The sequence below is a fragment of the Phaenicophaeus curvirostris genome, chromosome 8 (assembly GCF_032191515.1).
Source record: "Phaenicophaeus curvirostris isolate KB17595 chromosome 8, BPBGC_Pcur_1.0, whole genome shotgun sequence".
In the NCBI taxonomy this organism is placed as follows: Eukaryota; Metazoa; Chordata; class Aves; order Cuculiformes; family Cuculidae; genus Phaenicophaeus; species Phaenicophaeus curvirostris.
This window is the reverse complement of record NC_091399.1, coordinates 38,488,274-38,500,353: the sequence shown is the minus strand read 5'-3', so window position 1 is coordinate 38,500,353 and position 12,080 is coordinate 38,488,274. Positions and strand designations below refer to the sequence as shown.

Sequence of the window (12,080 nt, the reverse complement as noted above, 5' to 3'; positions counted from 1 at the left end):
CAGTACCTTAACCATGATTATATAAATATATGCAAATGCTCCTATTTTAGGAACACATGCTGAAACACGAGAAAGACCAGCTCCTTAGTGGCCTGTGCCCATCAGGAGAAATCATCTGACATAACAATAGCTATGAAATGAATGCAGGTTGGAAGTGTACATGTTGGATGAAGAGTCAGTAGGTGCACATGGGCCTGCCCTGCACAGAACAGCACAGCCCTTGCGCAGCTCCATCCAGAAGCCTCCCATGGTGTATGCCCACTGCCCACCCACCTTATTTTGCTGTTACTTTTTAACATATTGAACTCTTACCTATTTTTGTTTCTGTTACTAAGCTCAGCTCCCAATATAGCATTTTGATTGTTCTAAATATCTCTAGCTAATTTTGTGCTTCACTTATCTTGGCTCTTTTCTTTATTTCATATTTATGTATGTTGTATGAATATACTGAACATGTGCTGTCTGCTGTGGAGTTCAGAGCTGATAATAACTGCAGTTACTTGCTAAAAAGGAGGGGTGGGGGAGCGAAAGAGAGAGGGAGGCAGGAGGAGAGAGGCTACTGAAGACATCTGAAACGTCCTTGGTTTGTGACTCCCTTCATATAACAAATTAAATCACAGTTAACCGCTTACCCTTGATCAGCCTGAATGGCTTCAAAAACTGTTAGAAGCCTTCCAGTCAATATAACAAAGTCTCCTCCTTTCATTGAAAGTAGCGCTCTTTGCTTCCAGTGGTAACACACTTTCCAGGCTTAACAAAAAACCCAAACAACTTTGCAGGACATGGTAGGAAACCCTTTTCTATATGGACAGCTTTTATTTTCTGGGAATGAGGAATTTTTGAGAGGTACATTCAGGAAGAGCCTGTCTTCCTACTTAGAAAGTTCATTGGATACTGAAAATGTTTGCTACAGAAACAAAAAAAACCCGAAAAGCTGAGATTTCTCTGTAAATTATGTAGATGCCCTCATGATCCTGTAGTGGATCCAGCAGTGGCTGTTTTTTACGTGAGTGCATTCAAAAATGCTGAGGCAAAAAAGAGAGGCAAAAATATTGCCAGTTAGAATTCCTTCAAAAAATATGACTACGTAACTCCTTACATTGGTGTCACAGGTGAGAATTCTAAACACACCTTGTGTTGTCATGTATTTATACTTGTGAAACTGCTTGCAAAGCTCCTTTCTCCCTGCACCTTTCTGTGCTGTTACTGTGGAAAAGATGGATGATATGTACAGTTTATTTTTTTTTTAGAGTATAAATTGTGTCACCTGGATTACTCCTGTGACAGACTGCAAGCGTTAACGCCTTCCTGTAGGGCCATTCCCTCCCAGAAGTCTGGTGCTAGCATCCACATGCATCTCACCCTGGAAAGGGTGCAGAAACTGCCAGACAATGACAGACCAGCTCCTTGCTGTGCTATGGTCCCTCTGTTCTCAGGGTGTTCCCTGGGTTTAATTCAGCTCCCCACTAGAGGCCGGGGACCTGTCATATAGCACACCCCAAGTGCCACTTTTCCACATCCCCAGGTTATTTTCCAGCAGCTTTATTCCTGCTGAGACCAGCTTGCAAAAGTACCACAAGTAACAGTCTATTGTAAATCAACATTACAGTATTATAATAACAAATCTAGCAGTTAACTTATACTGAAAACAATATCATTGTCCTTGTAAGATGCAAAGACCCAGTTCAGTTACAAAGCAGTTAAATCCATCCATACCTGGAGGATCTTATCGCCAGGCTGGAGCAGGCTGGATGCTGGTCCATCAGGCTGAACCCTAGTAACAAAGATACCCTATAAGTCAGAAGTAACAGAGGTTAGGATGCTATTACCAAGAACTAGTTCCCAAAATACTAAATGGTGTCTGGGGGCTTTATATACCCTGGCAATGGTCTAAATACTAAACTATTTTTTAATCTGTTTGTAATCAAACAGTAGTATGGGTTTATGGCAGCTCTCCATGAGCTTCAGCTATGCCTGATACAATTGTGGGTCATTTGCAACCAAGATTCCACGTCACAAAACAGTGTCCAATTTGAATGGGGCAAAAGCGACAGTGTTATCAGAAGGATAATTACAGTGGAGCAAACATTAATAGAATAAAGCATACCATAATCTATACAGTAATCTTTGTTTTGGTGGGAAGAAAAAGCTTAAAAAAATTCTAAAAAGCAGGCTTCACCCTCAGCCCTTGAGCTACTGAGTACAACAATCTGCAGACTGTCACATAATCCAGGGCCTGAGCACTAAATGACTTTTAAAAGAGAAAAAATATTAAGTAATAAAGAATACTTTTAGATTTGTCATCTGAATTCCAGTAGAATACATTATTAAAACCCAAAATCAAAAACTGAGTTCCCAGAGGATGAACACATTTGAACTACTACCCATACAGCTCGTGCAGTCTTCTATATCCTTAGCCTCACCTTTGCTGCTGCACTTCCCCTGCTGCCAAGGGTGAATACCTTTCAGGGGACTCTAGAACTGAGCATAGGCTAAATTTCAGCCATTTACATTGCTCCCAGAGGCACCAGAGAAATTCCCTGCTTGGCATCAGCATGCAAATCATGTGTGTCCTTGAGAGGTTTTTATAGCCTTCTGGAGCAAGGCATCATCCAGTATTTCTGTTAACCTTATAAAACCAAGCTCCTTGAGAGCAGAAGGATGGTTAGCTTCTATTTCATCCACATGCCATTAAGTTGTGACACGAGTCTGCCATTCAAAATGACTGAGTGCTGCTGTGCTTTCTACTGCTTTTTCTGTCCTCACATTGCAGCACCATCAGGGTAGGGGTATATCACTACGCAGAGGCGTGCTCACAGCCATCCCCACTGATTCCATCTTCCAGACAGAATAGTACCTTACGGGTGACAAACCCATCACAAACAACTGACATGTATGATGAGAGACGGTACCACCCTCTTACTGCTTCTGTGATATTTAAAACATGATAAATTTGATTTAATGGTGTGGCAAGCAATGTTTCAGAGTAGCAACACGTAAAAAATCCCTTCGAAATATTAATTCCTTCAATATAACCATCCTACCTCTCCCGTAGTACAAAATTTTGTATGTTTGTTATTGCTAAAATTAAGTCTATCTACAGCTGTTATTGCAGGGCATGTATTAGTGGTGTAGATATATTCATAGTGGGATACAGATTCTTCTTTGATAATTTCAGGCAGGTGATAGACAGTGGAAGTATAGCTTAATTCTAACATTGTACATTAAATTGTAGAACACCCCTGCCATGATGTTATAAAGTGTAATTCCAGTTCGCAGTCTCACAGAAGGACACCAGAAATTAGTACCTTTTAAGAGATAATTGTTAAAATGCCTGATGGTTATGTACATTACAATGATCTGTTCTTGAAGTTCAAACTAGGGATTATTGGTGAGAAAACTGAAAGGAAGTGTGATTGTGTTAGACTGATATTTCCAATCAGCTTTTTGTTGGAATTCAGAACGATGGGAAAATAATTCTCAATTTGCATGCAGATTTCAGATGGTTTAGATGAGAAAAAATGGATAGATATCTACAGATAGATAGAAAACATGAAAGACATGATTCTAGAGAATCAGATTTCTAGTCTGAAAAAGTTTGTTTTACATGGAATAGAAGGCAGACACCCATGTGATTTCAGTTTTGATTCTCACATTTTCATTAACCAGAAAAAAAAGCAAACACTCCCCTAACAACAAAAAAAAAAGCCACGTATAGGAAAAATTCTCTCAATTTTCACAACAGAAGAGCATAAACATTTCACTCATGTTATCTCCGTCTTCACTATATGGCACTCTGAAATAAGGCCCATTTAGAGAGAAATTTATAACTTGCCTTGTCGGAAGGTTTGAATGGATTTCCTTGTCCACTTATTCCACCACTGATACTAAAACCGAGACCAGGATTCTTCTCTATCCTCACACAGAACTAGATTAAAAAGATAGAGTAAGATAAGTCAATGCCAACATTAAAGCCTCTCTAAACAATGGCACCTTCCTCACATATATCCCATTTCACCATTAACAGACAAGTTGACCCTCACAAGCTGTATTACACAACGCAGTAAAAGTCAGTAGAATATTATATATAAATTAGAAGTATTTTCATGAATTTAGCATGCTGCAACACTTCCATAATATTCATAGTGCTGCATGTATTTTTGCATATATTTTAAAATTTTATTTTCAAGGAGTGAAAAGCCCAACCCTTTAGACTTGTGAAAGGGCATATTGGCCAAAATGAAACATTTGAACACTGGGATAAATCTGTCAGTGAGGCTTCATCTTGTGCACTTCTGTTTTTCCAGAAGGTGCTACCCGTGCAGCTTCCCCAGGCGCTATGCTTGGGACAAAGCCAAGGACTAAGTACTCTGAAGTTCAGAGATCAGACCATTGTCAGCACTGGAGCCACAGCCCAGGCAGCCTGCACTAAGCACCAATCACTTCTTCAAGTGTATTACTCCAGGAAACAGTGCTGAATCCTATCTTTTAGGTAGGATAACTCTAAATGGCATTGGGTAATTGAATATAAAATAAAAATGACTTCAGGGTAGCTGAATAACTACTTATTGAGCCAGTCTGAGCATGTACTCTATCCACACAAGCAATTGCTTCTGAATCTCACTGTGATACTCAGGGACTGAACACAGGTAGCTGCTTGCGTGAACTCATCAACACTTTACACATGAGAAAAGTTTACTAATGATTCTGAAACTCATTCTGCAAACCAGGTGCCTCACATGGTTATTGCCATAATTAAGGCCAAATACAATGGGGATAGGACCAACTCATGAAGAAACTTGTAGTTAGGCTGGGGGCCCTGGAGCTATAGGCTGGCCTTTAGGGCTGAACTGGAGCAGCTGATACAAATGTGAGAAGATCAGTGTCTTGCCAAATATGCTGCCCTGTTAGCACTGAACTAGGTTACTGGGAATCAGCAGAAATTGCTAATTAGATTGGTGTGACCCAGTGATGGCAGCTCTGTTAAGGAACTTCAACACCGAGTTGTGTTGCCATCAGTTCCTGGTGCCGGGGAGGCCCCCTCTCATAGCCCTAGGTTCTGTCAAAGCGTTATTTTAGAGACACGCTTTCTCACCTGCTCCTGATACGCATCTGTACTTCTCTGACCCTTGGTTTGGATTAAACATCGCCCTGTCTGAGGCGCTCGAGAGCTCTGCGAAGAGGGAATCTGAATAGGCAGTGGCGGCTGAAACTGCTGAATGGTGACTTTGTTCATGTTTCCTTCATACTGCTGCTCACGGCTCCGATGCTGCAGGCTTTGCGATCCCATTAAGGTCTGGATATGGCTACCTGCCTGTGGGTAACGTAACCCGTTAGGCCAGAAATTCAGGAAGCTGAAAAGAAGCAATTATTACAACTTACACAGTCAAGTAAATGCAAACCTCTTTAATCATATCAGAGGTTTGCCTTTTGACCACAGTTGGGAAAAACGGTGATTAAACGCATTCAGTGACCCTAGGAGGTTCGAGGGAAATAAGCCATATACAGGATGTTTTATAAACAGGAACCCTTTTTTGCTCATTCATGATATATGCTTCAGCTCCAGATGTTTTGTGAACTGAAGACATTTAATAAATTGAAGTAGGGTAAATTATTCATCACAGCACACTCTGTAGATACCTGAATGCTGTTTTTTTCCCCAAGGATAGTTGGAATAAGATTTATAACACAACACAGATACTGGCCAGTATCGTGCACTGTGGCCAGGCAGCACAATCTATTAAATCGTATGCCCTGCCCTAGGAAAAAAAGTGGCTTTTACAAAATGTAACTTATCAAATGATCAAATTTCTATGACAATATCTACTGACAGGAAGCTCTAACACTTTGTAAATGTAACTGAAAACCTGCATTACATTGACTTGGCCTTTTGATATTTTCAGTAAAAATGGACAGCTGCTCTCATTCTTCTACTCCCCTGTCCTCACCGCCTTTCATGTTTGCTGCTGTGAATTAACAGGTGAGGTTTGCTTTTGGTACTCTGTTCTTGATATGGTAAAGTTGCATACTTGCTTACTTTTCAATACACTGTCTCTATTTAGTGACGTGACTTACATAAATATTTGAGGCAAATCTTTACAAAACACATACAGTTGAGGCAATTTTACAATTTTTGTATTGACAGGATTCAGATGTTGCTTATAAGTAAATCACATGCAACTTAGCCATAAGAGAATGAGCAAAATGGTTAGTTTACAAAGGCTTGTAGTGAAAGGACTAGAGGCAATGGGTATAAACTGGCGAGGGGCAGATTTAGACTAGACAAAAGGAAGAATTTCTTCCCCATGAGGGTGGTGAGGCCCTGGCACAGGTTGCCCAGGGAAGCTGTGGCTGTCCCATTCCTGGAGGTGTTCAAGGCCAGGTTGGATGGGGCCTTGGGCAGCCTGGGCTGGTGGGAGGTGTCCCTGCCCATGGGAGGGGGCTGGAACTACATGATCTTTAAGGTCCTCTGTAACCCAAAGTATTCTATGATTCTATGAAAATTCATGCTCCATTGTATGATCAAATATTACCTCCACAAAATATCATACCATTGCTACTGAGTGTTTTCAGATTATATGTATCCATCGACCAGTGCTGTTACTTGAACAGCCTGAGTGTGAAAGAGGTTGCATGTCTCAATATCTGCACGTCTCCATGGATGAAAAACCACATTTCACACTAAGTTTACACCAGCCAATGACACAACTTCATCTCATCATGAGGATCTAATCCTCAATACTACAGAACCTTTATGATCCTGGTGGAAGAGCCACCAGTTGTGCGAGTGTATTTTAAACAAGACTAAATTTAATACAGCAAAAGATCAAAACATTTGGCCGTTCATCTGGCCTCAGAAGTTACAGCAGCCAGGGCATTAGAATTAATTGCTTGTTGCCATAGCAAAAGTACTTCTTAATGGATTTCCAAGCTTGGTCTGCAGAACACGTCATTAATATAGATGCAGCCAGAACTACTCGTGTCACTGAACACAGAATCCCAGAAAGACACAGAGTGACTGCCAGCAAAACTGATCTGCCTCCTCTTATTTTTTTGCTGATGACATTTGAAGAAAGAGACTAGGTAGAATACATGTCTGAGAGTTCTCCATTTCAGTACAAGAGGGATAGTCTCAAAAGGAGTAATGACAGAGAAATCTCTTACTCCTTGTGTCCAAATATTCAATCCGCAAACTCTTCTTAAAACACAGCTCACCTGTGTACATAAAAGTGCTTGGAAGACACTGACAAACTTACTCCAAGAACAGCCCAGTGAAGTCAGTCTGTACTGTGAACACCCTGCTTTACAGGTCAGAGAGATCTTCAATTCAACTAAGATCAGAAGGGAAGGAAAATGCTCAGGGAAGGAAGGGAAGGAAAAGACTTTTTAGCGATTCATGAACTCCCTAGCAGCAACAATCCTCAGCAGATCCTGAGTCACCCTGCACTGTGGAGATGCAAGGTGAGCAGGTGACCACATGCATCATGGTTCTGTACTTCATGTTGTGTCACACTCATCATAAGAGGATGCCAAAAAAGCAGAATCTCATAAATTCTGCTATTTGCCCCAGATACAATCCCACATCCACCGCAGCAGCCCACAGTGGGTACATTGTCTGCTCAGAGGAAGATGTCTATTTCAAATACAAAAAAAAAATTGTGCTTCTTCACTGAAAAATCTCAAATTTTCTTTATCAGGGTAAAAGACCTCTGTATCAAACAGCAGATGCCGGAAAGGAAACAGAAGCCTCCAGCCTCTCAGTCATGGCTAACAGAAATACTCCCAAGTCAGAAAGGGAGAGAAGTGGTGACTCAGATGCTTTTGTATGTCCCCGTTTTGAGGCAGCTGCTTTGCCCCAATTCCATAGCATATGCTCCTTCTACATCCACCATCCATTACAGCCCATGCAGGAACTCACAAGGATTTGCCTTCGTGTGGGATGCTGCAGTCCTGCAGGAGAAGAGGCCAACTAACACAGTCCTACATATCCCCAAATCTGTGTAGCTCATTGTCTTAGAGGGTCACTACCCGGCATCCAGGTTGGCTGGCCTGATTCTGTTCGTTTTTCATCTTCATTTTCACTCTTCAGCCCTCCCTTTTCATAAGAAATGATTTCCAGGTTCCTTTTTGGTAATCTCATCACACTCCTTACTTATTTATGAAGGAGCAGCTACCTCAGAATACAACTGATTTAATCAGACTTGTTGACATGACAGAAAAAGTCACCTCAAATACTGTAATCTTTCAATAAATTAGTGGACCATTAACTTTCAAGATGAAAATATCCAACTTTTCTATAGGAGAAATAGCCCATAAATTATGGATTATCACATAAACAATAATACTTAAAATGAAGCTAGCATTTAATCTGTATTCTGAATAGCAAAAAGTAAACAACTACTCAGACCCCACATAATTATGCAGCAATTACCATGTAGGATTCCCACCCTAACTAACATAAATAGCCATCATGACATGTATAGTAGCCCTCTATATATGGATAATTTAGGAACATGTATTACTTTATCTATAAGTGCACTGCATCATCTTGAGTATGCAGCCTATCTGTCTACAGTACATGATCTTCCTCTTGAAAGAACAAGTCCCAACTCTTCTTCCAGTGATTTCCCAGGCACAGCTGTACCATATAGTGGCTGTGCTCTGCACAAGCCCATTCACACTAATACTTTCTTACTGGAAAAACAAAGCACATGCTACAACTTATAGTCACATAATTCAACTGTTTGTTATGCTGAATATTACTTCCATAGAAGATTTCCGAGTCTGACTTCAAAGAAGTGCTGTATTTTAATTCCCAGATGCCCTAGGTCACTTTCAAGGGAGAAGAAATTAGCATTGTCATAACAGCACAGTGCAAACCACCTCCTGAGGATAGTGGGCAAAAAAATCCAGAATTCATTTTCTCACTCCTGTTAACAGAGTCTGGAGAGACTGTATCACTACTTCTTGTGTATTCACACGATAGCTCTTGCTGGAGGTGGATAAGCTGCCTTTCTTGGAAATGGGAATTATTTATCCTGCAGAAAAAGATCTCTATTATGCAGCCTGCTTCCCCAATTTCACTTGTATTCTGTACTTTATTTAACATCCACTGCAAAAGTTAATTATTTTCAGTTCAGTGTCCAATATTTACAATATAATTAAAGTGACTGACAACGGATGTAACAATGGATTGCTCCACTGAGTTAAGCAGATTTCAGTATGGTTACGCAATGTTTGTACTTTCCACATCTGACCAACGAGATACTGAAATATTCAGAACAAAACAGATTCTGCAGTTTCTTATTATAGCAACACTGATGATGCACAAATGCAAGACAGACGGCATTAGATTGTGTGAATGGATAAATGCAGGTTTTATCCCAATATGCCAGTGAAGATAAGTAGTAACTCCTCTTAAATGTCTTATCCTAGTTTCTTGTATAACAGAGGATAAAGAAACCCTTTGAATAACTTGGCTGTTAGAGCCAAATCCATCAAACAATGTCAGGGTGCCCTCCTCCTTGTACTCCTGTGCTTGGGAAGGAGTCTCTGGGATGCTCAAGATACAATGGATTTTGTCTCCCATTTTCAAGCGATTCTCTCTTACACGTCTACCTCTTGTTGCTGGTTTTGTCTGAAGGCAAGGGCTACTGCTTCTGAGGCTGTCTTGGATAAAAAGATGTGAAGCCAGTAGGAAGGTATCTGCCTTACCAGTGCTGACGGTTAATTACACTACATAAGCTACCAGTTCTACTCATTTGTAAGCTTCTACTTCAGGAATGAGCCAAACCAATCTCCATATAGATAAGAATTAATGTAATTATCACTGCTTACCTGTGGCTCCACCTTCTAAAGATGATTGCAAACACAATTTTGTTTGTCAAGATCCTCCATTCACCAGCTTTATGATTAGAGCACCAAAAAATGGCAATTTCTCAGCTGATGGACAGAGCCAAGTTGGGGCTGGGAGACAGCAGCCAGTGTTTTCATAGAAACAGGCCAGATCCAAGCACTGGAATTTAATATCTACTGCCACAAGGTACTAGAAATTAGAACCCTTTACAGGGAGTTTATCAGTAATTGATGTGTGCCTAGGATGTCTCTGCCAAAATGTCTGTGAATGTCCAGACACTGGGCTGGCTTCCATCTCAACAGATTTATTTTTTGTCATGAACCGAAGAATGTAATTGAAGTGAAAAATCCTCTCTTTTCAGGACAAGAGGGAGGTGATCGCTATCTGATACATGCAGGAATACATCCGCCAAGTCCACTGTTCACATTTCACACACTATAGAAGTAACTTCTAGCATTCAGATAAATAAATACAAAACCAGGTAGCAGGCACAAAACCACCATCCTTAATTCATAATGATTAGTGCTTTAAACATTGAAACAAAACCATGTTTCCCAAACCTGTTCACATTAACCTGTCTTCCTTCCTTTAGTGATTCGCTAGGAAAAGAAGACAACCATAGCTACACTAGCAGCTTTGTTCATGCTGCTTACCTTCTTGGTGACAGTGTCCGGTGGCACGTCCCGTCGCCCCAGCGGGTAGGGATTCCACTGGCTGGTCACAGACACCTCCTCCTGCCCATTGTCCAGGATGCTGCTCTGCTGTGATGGGGTCTGTTGCAGAAATGGTAGGGCAGCCTTTAGTCACTGTCACACCATGACAGAAAATGCTCTCTTCATATTTACTTCAGTAATCAGCCCAGTTAAACTGTAACAAATTATTGCTAAAATGGAAATACTTTTAAATTTCTATGGTATTTCATTAATGTGTAATCATATTGCTGTGGGACTCTGCAAGCAGGAGATCTTGAAAGATATGTAAGAGAAATAATGAGAATAATGAATGATGAGAGAAGAGAGAAAATTCATTTAACATAACTCATTATTTTTGGATGAACAAATGCTGGCAAAGTTCCATATTAAGCAGACAGGCTGCCATTAATGATTTTAGTTAGAACTTTCTTACTGGTCATTCAAGCATCAAAAACATTTTTAGTAAGTATTTGCCACAAGATTAAATGATGTGCTTATATTTTCTTGAGAAAATATTCATTAATGGCAATATTGAACTTGTGACTACTGTCACCTTGTGCTACGCTCTGTGTATCACTGAGTGTCATCTGCTTCTCACAAACATCTTTCTAGGCTGTGGCTGGTCTTGTTCTAGGTTACCAGATATCACTGTACAATATTAACCATGAATTAAATGCTTTCCTGAATAGGAATGGACATAACACTCATTTAGATTTTCCTAAGTGAGCTTGATACTTCAGTGATTATTTTCCACTTCTCTCTCCTTACATACATGTTGTTCGTCAATTTTCCTCCTGGTTTTTTTTTTTTTTACTTGGTTTCAGCACTGTTGAGGATGTTTTTAATTTTTGTGTCCCACCCTAATTTGCTGTTATCTGTCTCTCTGTATTTCTTTGCCATAGCTGGGAATTCTGCTGACAGGGGTACAGCTTTTTGTGCCAGTTTCCAAAATGCCAACATTGTGCTACCACTGACAGCACTTAGCATTTTGTAGTGCTAATTCAGTTAGCTGTTCCTTCAGTGCTGATTAAAGGCAATTGCATTAAAAAAAGTCTATTCTTCCCCTCTGTCATTCAAGCATTTTCTTCCTCAGCTTAGATTAAAAAAATGAAAGATTTCTTTCAATGAATGAAGAACAAATGAAACTGCTGCTCTGAAATATTAAAGCTGGTAACTGGTCAATTAAGAACTTTTTTTTTTAATGCAAACTTAAAAATCCTTTCAAAATAAATATAAGCAGATTTTGATGTAAATTATAGTCCTCAGGGGTTGAGTTAAAAAAAAAATCAACCTTATTTATCTAAAAGCAAAGAAAACTTTCATTATATATCTCCCATCATTCAAGAAGTCTTCTTGGAAAAACAGGAAACGTGATTTTCCTTATAATAAAAACCACCAGTAAAACAGTTCTCCTGTTGAAATCACAAGACCTCTCTGTAGAGCTTTCTTTCCACGTATTAAAAATGGCAAAATGAGAGTGTCAACACTTTTTCCATGGGTTATCCCTCACAGCTCAGCAGACACTGGTCCCA

At 40.1% G+C, this 12,080-nt stretch overlaps 1 protein-coding gene across 2 annotated transcripts in view; it reads right to left on the bottom strand.

The window, feature by feature from the left end:
* Positions 1-12,080, bottom strand: part of LRRC7 (leucine rich repeat containing 7) — a 173,941-nt gene that overhangs the window by 4,673 nt on the left and 157,188 nt on the right. For both annotated transcript variants that reach the window (XM_069861981.1, XM_069861983.1), the window contains 4 exons: positions 10,510-10,629; positions 5,096-5,314; positions 3,836-3,928; positions 1,717-1,791 (listed from right to left, as the gene is read on the bottom strand). In XM_069861981.1, the coding sequence (XP_069718082.1) occupies positions 1,717-1,791; positions 3,836-3,928; positions 5,096-5,314; positions 10,510-10,629 (507 nt within the window). The remainder of the gene's footprint in view (positions 1-1,716; positions 1,792-3,835; positions 3,929-5,095; positions 5,315-10,509; positions 10,630-12,080) is intronic.